General features: G+C 41.8%; 1 protein-coding gene across 1 annotated transcript in view; it reads left to right on the forward strand.

The window, feature by feature from the left end:
• Positions 1-1,813: 1,813 nt before the first annotated feature.
• Positions 1,814-14,343, forward strand: part of GRK3 (G protein-coupled receptor kinase 3) — a 67,866-nt gene continuing 55,336 nt past the window's right edge. The window contains exons 1-2 of the mRNA XM_029922437.1: positions 1,814-1,883; positions 13,482-13,583. Of these exons, the coding sequence (XP_029778297.1) occupies positions 13,557-13,583 (27 nt within the window). The 5' untranslated portion in view covers positions 1,814-1,883; positions 13,482-13,556. The remainder of the gene's footprint in view (positions 1,884-13,481; positions 13,584-14,343) is intronic.

A 14,343-nucleotide genomic window follows, 5' to 3' on the forward strand; every position in this document is an offset into this window, starting at 1 on the left:
CTCATTTTAGTTTTCTCTCCCCGAAATAGAACCAGAAATACGAGAACCAAACCCTGACACAGCTGAAGAGAGATGAGCACATCCACAATTATAAATGGGGCTATCAACAGCCCTTTGTTGAGAATGGATCGAATAAGGAGACATTCAGTAAGGACTTGGAGGAGGGACTTCAGCCTTTGTCAACCAACTTGGCTTCATTGCCTTTTTATTTTGCATAAGAAACAAGCTACCCTACACACTTGTTTTCCATGAGTGTCCATGAAGCATTCACCTACATGGATCAAATTTGGGGCCAAAGCCAAGTTTCAGTTAATTTGAAAGCATTGAAATCCTCCTGAACAACGTTCTCTGGCCACAGCAGCATTAAACAGAAATCAGTATCAGAAAATACCTGAAAACCCCAAAATACCTGGAACTCAAACCACACATTTCTGAAGGACTCATGAGTCAAAGAAGAGATGCCAACGGGGTTTTGAAATTAACAAACTTTGAAACGAGCATGAGCGCAAAAAGGTAACCATTGCTCATATTTAAAATAAAAATATTAATACACGGATAGGTAGAGATTTGCCCCGTCAACTCTTGCTGTTTGTCTGTATCCTGAGTGTCCACCTTGCTTCACGTGCCCCTGTGTCCTCAGTACCTGGAGATGAGGTGGGCGTGCCCGAGTTCCAGTCACCGGGCATCTACCATTTTCAGAGGTCATCTTCCTGGAACCGTGCAGGGGAATTCATGGAACAGTGACAGACAGGGTCAAGATACCCGATTCCTTTAGCTAACCTCAGATGAGACCTGTCTTCAGCCTCTCTCTGTCCTTTCTGGGGAATTCTGTCTCCCTTCTTCCTACACCTTAGACCTTTTGTCGAGTCTTTCCTTCCAATCCCTTCTGTGACTTCTGTTTCCTCCAGCCAGCCTTTCTTCCGTCTGACTTCTTCTGACTTTTTAGTTGTTTTTGACTTTCTGTCATCTCCACCCTCAGTCTCGTATCACCCTGTCCTAGTCAACTTCATTCATTGATTTAGGCTTGATGGTGTGCCAGGCATTAACCTCAGCAGTGGGTTTGCAAATGCCAGGGCCAAGGTGGGTATGACTTAATATGTTAGCCCATCGATTGGAGTCTGCTCAGTACTTCGACAGAGTCATGTTGGAAGGGTTATGTAAATAAGCATTTGTTCAGCAAGCGTCTATCCTCCTGTGTACCAGGTACTGTGTAGTAGAGGCGGGATTCCAGGTTCAAGGTGCCAATTGCTTAAAGGTGAGGCATGGAGCCGTGAAGGAACAGAGCATGATCTGGGAGTGGGCATTCTGCTGTGGCACATGGTATTTGGGGATTTTGAATGACTTTGAGGTAGTTAGCAGTCGGAGGAAAGGCTGAGAAGGTCTTTAAAGCGCTTTAGGACAGGAGTTTAGTCCTGTTTCTGTGGGCATAGTATTTACTAGTTTTATGAGGACTCTTCCCAACACTTACGCCATACCCATATCTCTTATTTCTTGGGTTATTCTTCTGTTTGCTGTAGAGCCCAGCGGTCCTGAGGATCAGTGATGGCTGGCTCTGTTTACCAGGCAGGTTGTGAAAGTGGGAGGGGGGGTTGCAATAGAGAAGGAGCCCCAGAGCCAGGAGCCAGGCGCGTGGTGCTCTTACCCTACCCGGAGTACTTCCTTCTAGGGGATAATTAGCTTTGAAGTCTTTATTTTTTTTTTAAGGTATAGGAGAGAGGTTGAGGTATAAACATATTACTTTGAAAACACCCTGTGGGGTAAAAATTCAACTTATTGCCCACCCTGAAATGTTTTATTCTTTTCCTTTAGGTTTCTTGCTATTTAAAGATTTTTGTTTGAATGAAATTAATGAAGCTGTACCTCAGGTGAAGTTTTATGAAGAGGTAAGAAGTAACCATTTTACTGGCGCTTTTATTTTAGAAGCATATTTGGACTGTACTTTGGAAAATATTGAGACTACTAAGTATCTTACAAATATGTAGAAGCTCGCTGCCCATAATTAGTAGTACAAGGTGTAATATGCAGTTGATATAGATACTGACCACATCTATGAACATCCTATTTTTAAGAGCGCGGGAGTGCTCTGGAAGCATGAGGAACAGTTGGCCTGAAATCCTAGAGGAGGGATTCTCATTGAGAGGGGCACTGGGGAGCAGCAGCTATTCGATTTTCTGCAGAAATGTACTGATTCTGGAGACCTAAGCTGAGGCAGAGGGCTGCTACGGAGTGAAAGAGAGCATAGCAACATTTTTCCGGTCACACATGGCTGGAGTGAAAAATTGGAGATGTGGTGGGAAAGGGCAGCCTCAGACACATAGCTGATTTTCCCAGTAAGACATTGGGAAGGGAGCCGAAGAGATAGGCCAGGAGCTTCTGGAAGCCTCACTGAAATCTGCCACAGTCTTACGGTGCTGCATTGAAATATGGACCTGCGGTAGCAGGAATCTGAAAACAGGCAAGAGATGAAGGCCCTGGGCATCGGCTGACTGACAGAAGATCTGTAACTACTTATCCTGGTGGGGGAGTCGCTGATTTCCAGACTCCCGTCTGATACCGCCGGTTTGGCCCCAGGCAGAAGGCCGCTTCTGGGAGACAGAAAAGCTAGAAGATGTTTCTAGGGCAAAGTAACAAACAAATGAGACTGGAGGAGTCCCAAGTATGCGATTAGCCTCCCTCTTGAGATTTATGTCAAGGTTCGAGGCCGAGTGGGCCCGGAGGCCAAAGATCTATCAGAAAACTTCTTATGGGCAGGACTGAGTCTAGTGCTGACAGACTTCTCACTGAATTCCATGGAGAGCCGTGCCTTAGGAATAGGGGCAAACCAGAGGTGACTGAGTCCTTCCAAAATGGAGACCCAGCCCAGCCCCTCCCATATTGGGTGATGAGGCCTCTCCCCACCTGTGTATCAGAGTGCAGAGGAGGCATCTCTGTCCTGTGTTTGCAGGTGGAAGATAACGTAGAGAGACCCTACGGTGTTCAGCATACAGCAAAGGATTACTGAACACCTAAGACAAGATCATATGACTCATAAAGTAATAGAAACCAACTGACAGAAGACTCAGATATTGAAGTTAGCAGACAAGTACTTGAAAGTAACTAAATAATATGTTTAAGACAATAGAGGAAAAGAAGAGAAAACAGATGGAGGACTAGTGAATACCAGCCCAATAAATTATGAAGAAGCAAATGGATATTCTAGAACATCTAATTTCAAATATTCTATAATATAATATGATATAATATGATATTCTAGAATATTTGAAATTAGAACTTAATGACTAGAATCAATAGCAGGTTGGTTACAATAGGGCAGGATTAATATGTAGAGAAGCAGATCTGTAAATAATCTTTCACCAAAACATGGAGAAGAAAGAATATAAAAAAGAAAAATATAAGGACATTAAAAGCATGTGGGATATGGTTAAAAGGTCTAACATATGTAGAATTGGAATCCCATAAGGAGAGAGAAACAATATTTGAAGAGATAATACTAAGACATTTACAAAATGATGAAAAACAGCTGCTTACACATTCAAAGAACTTAGAACCCTGAGCAGAGGGCTACAAAGGAAACTTATCTTTGCATGTCAATGTAACACCATGGAAATCTCTGACAAAGGGAAACTCTTAGAAGCAACCAAAAGGTGGAAAAAGACATTTTTTTAAAGAGCAATAAATAATATGACTGACTGTCACATCGTAAAACAAATGATTAAAACAAATAGGCAGTGACATGGCCATCTAAGTAATGAAAGAGAAAAATAAATGAAAGAAAACCTAGAATTCTATTCCCAGCAAAAATTTCCTTCAAAATGAGGATGAAATAAAGATATTTTCAGAGAAAGGCTAAGGGAATTTTGTCAGTCGTGGACCTGCATTACAACAAATACTAAAAAGAGATACTTCGCTCAGAAGGAAAATAATCCCAGATGGAAATGCAAGAAGAAATGAGGTCATCATAAAGGGTGATATGTATGCAAAATATAAATGAATGTTGACCATGCAAAATAATATTGCTTTTAGATTTAAAAAATATATAAAACTAAAATATATGGTAGCACAAAGAGCAAGCGAGGGGTTAAACAAATTAAATGTTTTAAGCTCTTAGGATTATTGGGAGGTCGGGTGGATAGTAAAAGTAATAATTTGCATTGACTTGTAATCAGTTAAGAATGCATAGTGTAATCTCTAAGGCTGCTCTTACAAGAATAAAAAGTGTACATCTAACAAGTGAAAAGAGAGAAAATGGAATAAGACAATAGTAGATGAATAACAAAGACAAACAAGGAATGAAAGAGGGACATAAAATAGATGGGTCAAATTGAAAACAAAGAATAAGATGGTAGGGAGCGCCTGTGTGGCTCAGTCTGTTGGGTGTCCGACTTAGGCTCAGGTGATGATCTCACAGTTGGTGGGTTTGAGTCCTGCATCAGGCTCTGTGCTGACAGCTCAGAGCCTGAAGCCTGCTTCAGATTCTGTGTGTTCCTCTCTCTGCCCCTCTCCTGCTCACACTCTGTCTCTACCTTTAAAAAAAAAAAAGAAGAAGATGGTAGCCATAAATCTGTCTACGTAAATAATTACATTTAATGTAAATGGACTATATACTCCCAAGTAAAAGTCTAAGTTTCTCCTGAATTCATACCAGAACTTTATTATACACTGCTTACGGGTGACATACTAGGAACCGAAGGATGGAAGAGGATGCACAGATAGAAATACCACCCAAAGCAGAGCTGGTATAGCAGCACTAATATCAGACCAGGTCTATGGTAAATGCTACTTGGAGGCAGAGATTATTTCACAATGGTAAAGGGGTCAGGATCATGATCTTAAACTTCTTGGTTACAAATAATGTAACTTCAAAATATACAAAGACAAAATTGACAGACCTAAAATAAGACAAGTCTGCATTCTTAGTGGGAGACATTAGCACACAGTCTGCAAGAATTTATAGAACAGACAAAAAATTAATAAGGATATAGAAGATCTTAATAAAGTGATGAATAAACTTGACCTAAGTGACCCATATAGAATGCTGCACCCAACAGAAATAGAATTTGCCTTCTTTAAAGGACACATTGAAGATTTATCAAAAGAAATTATTTGCTAGAGCCTAAAGAAAACTCCTGCAGATTTCCAGATCAAAATTGTTCTGAGTGTTTTCTGACCTCAATGGAATTAAACTCAAATTTAATAACAGAGTTTACTAAGAAATCCTTGACTTCTTGGAAATGAATACATTTGTAAGTAATTTGTGACCCAAAGAAGAAATTAGAACAGTATTTAGGAAATATTTTAAATTAAAATATATTTTAAAAAGGACATATGTATCCTATCCTAAAGCATTTTAAATGGTCCAAAGAAAGCAAAGCATAATTAGGACTCTTATTTGTAATCTTTGTCCAAGTTTGAAAATTGGAGGGGCGCGTGGGTGCTCAGTAGGTTAAGCCTCCAACTTTGGCTCAAGTCATGATCTCACATTCATGGGTTCGAGCTCTGTGCTGACAGCTCAGAGCCTGGAGCCTTCTTTGGATTCTGTGTCTCCCTCTCTCTCTCTGCCCCTCCCCCTCTCATGCTCTGTCCTCTGTCTCAAAAATAAATAAAACATTAAAAATTTTTTTCTAAATAAAAATAAAAAAAAATTGGGGGGATATTCTTTTCTTCCTGGATTATATATAAAAGTTGAAAATTTTAAATATATATACTTGATAGCTTGATATTTTTCTATATCTTTAAAATTATATGAATGTATTTCCAGGGAGAATGGTTAAATTATGATGTACATTTAGCATTATATAAAAAAAATAAGCCAAATCCAAAGGATTTTACTCACTGTGCAGTAACTTTCATTATTTCAATCTGAATTGTAATCTGGATGAGTATCACTGCTTGATCTGTCAAAAGAAATTTCTTTCTCTATTCTTAAAAGCTTTACCTCTCCAGTTTTAGCAAGTACTAAATCACCTTGTCAAGTACAGTGGCATCTTTAACTGATAACTTTGGCAAGGTTGAAATGTGGGCCGGCTACTTGGGTTACTTCTTAAGCATGTCTTGCCAGTATGGCGGTGAGTGCTGCTGATGTGTGTCCATTTGAACTTTTAAACACTGGGATGTCTCTTGGTTGGCGTGCTCCCAGCTCTTCACGCCTGTCGTCTGGTTTGGTGCACGATGGATCTGACTTAACCTGACTATCCCTTTGGAGGATAACACTCCACAGCTCCTTAGCAGCTCGCTCTGTATTCTTTTATTAAAGATACCATCCAGTCTTGGGGCTTCAAACATGGGTTTCTAAATTAGTACAGCCTTTAAGCATTGAGTTTATCAATAATTCTTCTCTGTGCTCTTGGTTTTATCAGTCTGATTATTTCTGGGGGCTATTGCATGAACCCAATCCCTAGAAAACTTTTTTGTCAGATACCTTGCAGTGGATATTTTGTACGTTGTATCTCCATTTCTCTGGGTCCCCAGACATTTAGTGGTTGTCCATTTCCAGCATGTTGAAGGCCTAATTGCTTAGCCTGACGTTCACATATCTCTGTTAGTTATTACCTACCTTCCTACCTCTCTGTCTTTATCTTTCACTATCTTCTTACATAGAATTTCCGCTGATCACTAACCACTGAGCCTCCCCCCCTTTTATTTGAAGATTTTATTTTTGAGTAATCTCTACACCAATATGGGGCTTGGATCTACAACCCCAGGATCAAGAGTCGCATACTTCAATGACTGGGCGAGCCAGCTGCTCCGGAGCCCATTCTTTTTTTCCCCTTTTACTTATGTCCTTCCTCCAGCCTAGATGGCTGCTTCACCTTCCCGGCCTGTGGAGAGCCTAGCTTCTCTTAAGGTCTAGCTCACTTTATATATTCTTCAAGAAGTCTCTGTGGACAGCTAGCCCTGTCTTCCATGATTGCTTACACCTTCGATTCCCATACCATCTGTTGCCTGTGGTGCTCCATAGTACTGAATCTATGCCTGCTACTTCTGCGTGTGTTATTGGTGTTCATCTTCATCTGTATTTGACTCGTAGACAGGAGGCCTAGGTAGGCTCTAGGAATAGCTGCGCCTCTCACTTCCTGTGGGGTGTGGGACCAGTCATTGAGCACCCTCTGAAGCATCAACATTTCAGACCTGGGGCTTATCAATGTGAATGGTACGCTGTACGGCACTTTAGGAGCCCACAGTATGGGGACTTCACACTTGAGCTTCAGTTACCTCATCTGTGAAATGCGGTTACTCATCATCTGCTGCTTCACAGGCTGACTGTGAGGCTCAGATAAGTTGCTGGATGGGCAGTTGCTTTCTAAGCCGTATCTTTAGTATGTTGTTCGGGTATACAGGAGGCTGTAACTTAGTGGGTAAGAGCACCAGCTCTAAATTCAGCCCACCTGAGTTTGGTTTTAGACTCCACTAGTTTCTGACTATGTAAACTTGGGCAGTCAGTTTCTATCTTATCTACCTGGGTGTCCTCAGCTAAGATTTAGGGTGGTAGCAGTGCCTGTCTCTTAAGGTTGTATGTGTGAATGCAGGACACCAGGACATGACCTGACACATAGTTACAGCTCAGTGTTTTGGTTCCACTTCCTTGCTAGTTAGATTTGGAGGCAGCTTATTAAAATATGTAAATATTTTTAGATTTAGGAAGAAATTATGGATAACAGAGAATAAATATAAGATCAGAGGCAAAGTTACTCCATAGACTTTGTTCATTCAACCAATATTTACCAGCCACCAGTGCCAGACGTTGCTTGGATGAGCAAGACAAAGCACTTGATCCCCTTGAGCTTCTATTCCGGTCAGGAGAAACAGACAATAAACAAGCAATAAATAACAGGAAATGTATCAGGAAGTAATAACTGCTATGCAGTGACTCAGAACAGACTCAGAACTTAATGTGATGTACTGTGACTTGGGGGCCACTTTACACTGATGGGCAAAGGACTGTGTTTTGGAGATAGGAGCAGGGTGAAGAGAGAGAGCATTTTAGGCTGAACATAGCTAAGACAGAACCCCTATGTGGTGGGAAAGAACTTGGTATATTTGAAGAACTGAAATTAGACCAACGTGGTATGTGTTCATAGTGGATTATGGAGTGGGGAAGCATGAGATAAGACCAGGTTGAGGAGGGAGACAGATGGGGGCCACAGTAACACATTTAGATTTTATTCTAAAGCCCATGGAAAAGTTAAGATGGAAGTGTTAAGTGAATATTCTCTAAATATCAATTACACAAAGGGGGTTGATATGATAGAACTTCTACATCTTTACTGATTAAAACTTTTTTTTAAAGTTTATTTATTTATTTTGACAGGGAGAGAGAGAGAGCATGAGCAGGGGAGAGGCAGAGAGAGAGAGAGAATCCCAGGCAGGCTCTGTGGTGCTTGCATAGAGCCAGACTCAGGGCTTGAACTCATGAACCCATGAGATTATGACCTGAGCTGAAATCGAGTCAGATACTTAACTGACTGAGCCACCTAGGCATCCCTCTTTACTGGTGTTAGATCTAGTTGTTCTGTCAGTTGCTGAGAGAAGGGTGATAAAATCTTCAACTCTGGAGAATTGTCTATTCTTTTTCTTGTCATTTAAAAAAAATTTAATGTTTTATTTATTTTTGAGAGAGAGAGAGAGAGGGAGAGGGAGAGAGAGACAGTATGAGCAGGGGAGGGTCACAGAAAGAGGGAGACAGAATCTGAAGACAGGCTCCAGCCTCTGAGCTAGCTGTCAGCACAGAGCCCGATGCAGGGCTCAAACCCATGAACCATGAGATCATGACCCGAGCTGAAGTTGGACGCTTAACTGACTTAGCCACCCAAGTGCCCTTTATTTTTAAAATGTATTTTGAAGCTCTGTTATTAGGTGCATATGTGTTTATGATGTTACGTGTTTTCATATGAAGTATCCCTCTTCATTGCTGGTCATAGTCTTGGTCTTAGAAACTGCTTCCCTGGGTATTAACACAGCCATCCAGTCTCTTTATGCTTACTGTTTTCATGATGCATCTTTTCCTTTCTACTTCCAACCAGTGTTTTTATATATTAAGTGTGTTTCTTTGAGACAGATATAAACATATCTTGCTCAGCACACCTTCCCCCATTTCTGACAATCTATATTTTAATGGAGTAATTTTAGATATTGTGTTGATCCTTTGTAGAGTTTGCTGACTTTCGTGAAATCTGTAAATTTATTATCTTTTATCAAATCTGGTAAAATTTGGACCATTACTCTTAAAGCATTTTTTAAAGTATTCTCCATGCCCAGTGCAGAGGCCAGCATGGGGCTTGAACTCACAACCCTAAGATCAAGACCTGAGCTGAGATCAAGAGTCAGATGCTTGGGGTGCTTGGGTGACTCAATTGGTTAAGCATCTGACTTCGGCTTAGGTCATGATCTTGCAGTCTGTGAGTTTGAGCCCTGTGTCGGTCTCTGTGTTGACAGCTCAGAGCCTAGAGCCTGTTTCAGATTCTGTGTCTCCCTCTCTCTCTGCCCCTCCCCTGCCCACACTTTGCCTACCTCTCTCTCTCTCTCTCTCTCTCTCCAAAATAAATAAACATTAAAAAAAGAAGTCAGATATTTAATCTACTGTGCCACCTTGACATCCCTTAAAGCATTTTTTTCTACCTCAGTCTCTCCTTCCCCTTTTTCTGGGTCTCCAATTATATGTGTGTTTGATTTTTGGATATTATACTGAATATACTGAATTTTTCCCCAAATACTTTTTCCTTCTGTGGGGTAATTTCTGTGGATCTGCCTTCAAATTCATTGACTCTTTTGGCATCTCTATTATGTCCATCCATTGAATTTTTTGTTTCAGAAATGTTTTTAGCTCTAAAATTTCCATTTGGTTTTTCTCACAGTTAATGTTTCTTCTGCTATTTCCTATCTTTTTATTCATTATATACATATTTTCTGTTACGTCTTTAAGTATGATTATAAAGCTGCATTAAATCCTTGTCTGATAATTCCAACATCAGAGGCATCTTGGAATGTCTTCAGTTGTGGTCTGTTCTCTTAGAGTGTATGGGCCACATTTTCCTGATTCTTGATATGTAGAATACTTTGTTTACTTATTTTTATTTTACTTTATTTTCAAGAGATAGAGCATAAGTGGGGGAGAGGAGCAGAGAGAGAGAGAATCCTAAGCAGCCTCCAACTGGGTGATCCCACAACCTTGGGATCAAGACCTGAGCCAAAATCAGTAGTCACTCAACTGACTGAGCCACCCAGGTGCCCCGATATGTAGGATAATTTTAGATTGTATTTTGTACATTGGGATTGATATATTATAGATATGTACTCTATAAATTCTGTACGCTTCTTCAAAGGGTAGTATTTTGTTTTACCAGTTAACGTACTCACATTTTGAAAGGTCTGTCTTATACATGAGTAACAGCCGAGTCCTGTTCAGTTCTTTTAGCCTTAGCTGACTGCTTTGGATCTGCCATGGTCATGATAGGGTCCAACAGAGGTCTTGGTGGAGTTTATACACAGATATTTGGAGCTCCCCCTCTCTGGTTTTTTATTTTCAGGACTATCCTTCTTACTTGCTGGCTCCTGTTTGATGCCCCTTCCCCGTTACGTGTGTACTTTTGGTCCCTTGCTAATGTGAGCGTATAGTGTAGAGTGTACCATCGTTTTCTCAGGAGGACTGTTCCCTTAGTAGTAATTTGGCTCTTACCTGAAGCAGAGCCCGGGATTGCTGTATTTTGAATACAAAGCCAATATGATTGGCTGATGAATTGAACGTGGAGGGGTGGAAGGAGCAGGGGTGTGAGCAAAAGAGCGGGGACCCATGATGTGGAGTCCTTTCTTAGCTTAAGCAGTCGGGAGCATAGCATTACTCATTTTTATGCTGAAAAAGAGCAGGGGTAGAGCATGCTTGGCTGGGGTAGAGAGGCTATGGCAGGGTCACATTGGTGGTTAGATATTTAGAATCTGGAGCCCAGGGGAAGAAGTGAGTACTAGAGATCCTGCATTAGACATCAGATTAGAATTGGTATTTGAAACGATGGGACCGAATAGTTTTGCCTAAGGAGAACAGAACAGGTGAGAAAGGGGTACCCAGGCACCATGTTGTGCGGCCCTTCCATATTTAGAAATCCAGTAGAGGAGGAAGAATTGCCAAGGGAGACTGGGGAAGAGGAGCCAGTGTGGCAAACCTCTGGAGAGTGTAGATCACAGACGTCAGAGAAGAAAGCTGCAAAGAAGGTTGGAGTGGACAGCTGGCTGAAGGCTGTTGAGGAGTCAGTGAAGCTACAGACAAGAGAGAAACCCTTGGTTGGGCCAGTGGAGGCCATTAGTGACTTTGCAAGGCGAGCTTTGTAAGCACCCAGGCAGAACAGGACTGACCGACCAGCGAACGTTCGTCATCGATGACCACCAGGCTTCTAGTCTGCTCAGGGGGACGCTTTTCACCTTGAACTCAGCCCTCTGCCTGCTCAGGTTACCTGGTCAGCCCACCTGCCTGAATTGGAGGTGTGGCGTTTTCCATGTGTTTGCTACAATGAGATCGCCCTGGCTAGAGCTAATTGATCCTTGGCTGCATGTACTTCACCTTGTGGTCTTCCAGATAATAGAATGTGAATTTTGAATTTCAGCCACAGACACTTGAGGCTCTTACTTTGCCTACAAAGAGTTACCATTTCTGTTGTTCAGGTCGGGAGTTCATGAGGCACAAGTCTCTTAATAAAAGCTAGTACTGTGGTTCGGAATATCATTTGCCCAAGAAACAAGAACGTTCCAAGTGGTTGGATTGTTAGAGTTCATGGAAAACTTCCAATAGAATCAGCATTTGTTTAAACAGGTGTCAGCATGCTTTTGGGGTCCCCAGGAACATAGACTTCTATTTCATTACATTTGTTATCTAGGATAATAATTCCCTTGAAGGCTTATTTCTTGAGGTTGTTTGCTTGTTTAGGCAGAAACGTTTCCCTTGGTTCACTAACAGTCTACCTATTCTCTCCCAGAATTCTGCACTGACCTTTGGACCCGCCTAATGTTAAACCAACCAAAGTAATCAGTCAAGCCAGGTCCTCTGTTTATTTTCTGACTCTGCTTCGGATTTTGGTGTCTGGTTTCTGTTGTCTCACAACTGCCATATTGGCATCTGGCACGGTATCTGAACTCCTTCGCCTTGTTTTCCTGCATTGACGCACGGTGGTTAAGCCCGGATTCTTTGGCTGTGCCAACACTGCTGGGTTGCCGCTTCATTAGAACAGTCCTTTCTGGTTGGGTGGGGTATAACCTACCCCAGCCCACCTGCCTCCCAGGGAGACTTTATTGTCTAATCCTACACGACTCCCCTTCTAGCCCTGGCGGCCCCAGACTTGTGAATCTCAGCCACCTCGCTGTAACCCTGGTGGTATTTCAGGACAACAAGATGACCGCAGCAGTTTCTCTGTGTGTGAGCCCGCTGGGCCTCCCCTGGGACCTCCGTGTCTCACACACGCCCCCGCTCCCTGTCCGCCAGGCCTGTCTGTATCAGAAATTCTCCAAGGATTCACTGGTTTTGATTTCAGAATTATAAAACACTGTAAAAAGGTAACTTTCATTTCTGTTCTGTCATCCCAAAATAAAGAACCGTCAGATGTTATGAAAAATCCATGTACACATCCGTGTGTTTGTTGAAAATGCTTTGGTCCCCAAAGTAAGTCACATGTAGTAATTAGTCCTCGTCGTGAACGTCTTTGCTGAAGTCTGCTGCTAACTCCGTATTTCGTTTGTGCTCTCATTCTCCTGGCTCTTGGAGTAAAAGTATTTCTGTAAATAAATAAAAGCAGCTTCTCTGATCCAGGAGCTCCTATTATCAGATTAGAGTGATTGGGGCCCTTTCTCCATAAGGCAAGGGTTTTCTAAAGCATATTTTTTAAATTTGGCCTAGCTTAACACCATTCCAATGAGCTTCCCTAAGTAACCTGTGTGTCAGCACTTTATTGTGCAGCTGAGACTCAAACCTGAAATACCAACGCTTACATCTGTGTGTTAATGGCTTTCTAAAACACTCAGTTGGTTTTTTTAGAAAATCTCTTTGCCGGAATCACGACACCACAAATGTATTTTTTTCTTCTGTTTTGTAGTGCCGTAGCTGAGCGAGAACGAACCCCTGGCCTAAGTCTTAGAACTGAATTACAGCCAGATTTAAATGGTTTTTCTCTCTGGCAGGGAGAGTCGGCAAGGATGTGTGCTCCCGGGCTGGTAGATTGTAAGATCCTTGTCACCAAGGCAGTATTGTCTCCTAATATTGTGCTTCTGAGTTTAAGTGACAAGGTTCATCATAGGAAAACACTCATGTGTGTGTTTCAAGTCGCGTCTAAATGACCCCCACTTCATTCTTCTGACCTCCGAAGCGGCTGTTTCCGTGGAGGAGCCGGCTCAGCGGTTTGCTTCCTCTCATGTGGAAGTGGTTTCTGCCCCGGCAAGTGATGGCGCTCAATAAAGCGAGTTTTCTGGGAAGATGTGCCTAACCGTGCTAACTTTGAAAAATCTAGATAAAAGAATACGAGAAGCTTGAGAATGAAGAAGACCGCCTTTGCAGAAGCCGGCAGATTTATGACAGGTACATCATGAAGGAGCTGCTGTCCTGTTCGCACGTGAGTCCTTCTTGCGTTCTGTTCCTTCAGGACGGGTAGGAAACAGCTTGCAGAGTTTCCAGAAACTAAAATAGGAAGAGGAAGTTTAAAAATCGAACAGGAGGCCCCTATTTCTTCTCTTCTGTCATTTGTCTCCTGGTAACACTGATATCAGAGCTGTTGCTTCATCTACTCCGAGTGCATTTCCCAAAGTAGATCTTTCACGGCCAAGAAAAATGAGGCACATAACATCGATAGCTCATTCCGATCAGCGGAAGAAAGGGCCGGTCTCAGTTCTAGACTTTCTAAAGGAAATTAAACTTTATTGTTGTTAATTTGGCTGTCCTTTAAATAATCAGGCTAATCAAATATAGATCAACATAAATTTTCAATGGTTTCTGTGGATTCATGAGATCATAATTATTACATTAATTTTATTAATAGTTAAATGACAGTGGAATTATTTCTCCCCCCTATAAATCAGATAAATAATCCATTCAGTCATTGGGATAAACCAGGTTCCTAGGAAATTATTCCCCCAGGAATGAGTGGAATAATTAGTAATAAAAATTTACCACATGAGGCACATGATTGGCTAAGTCGGTTAAGCGGTTGACATTGGCTCAGGTCATGATCTCAGGGTTCATAAGTTCGAGCTCCTCATTGGGCTCTGTGCTGACAGCTCAGAGGCTCAGAGCTTGGAGCCTGCTTCAGATTCTGTGTGTCCCTCTCTCTGCCCCTCCCCTGCTCATGCTCCATCTCTCAAAAAATGATTAAATAT

The sequence above is a fragment of the Suricata suricatta genome, chromosome 14 (genome assembly GCF_006229205.1).
Source record: "Suricata suricatta isolate VVHF042 chromosome 14, meerkat_22Aug2017_6uvM2_HiC, whole genome shotgun sequence".
NCBI classification, from domain to species: Eukaryota; Metazoa; Chordata; class Mammalia; order Carnivora; family Herpestidae; genus Suricata; species Suricata suricatta.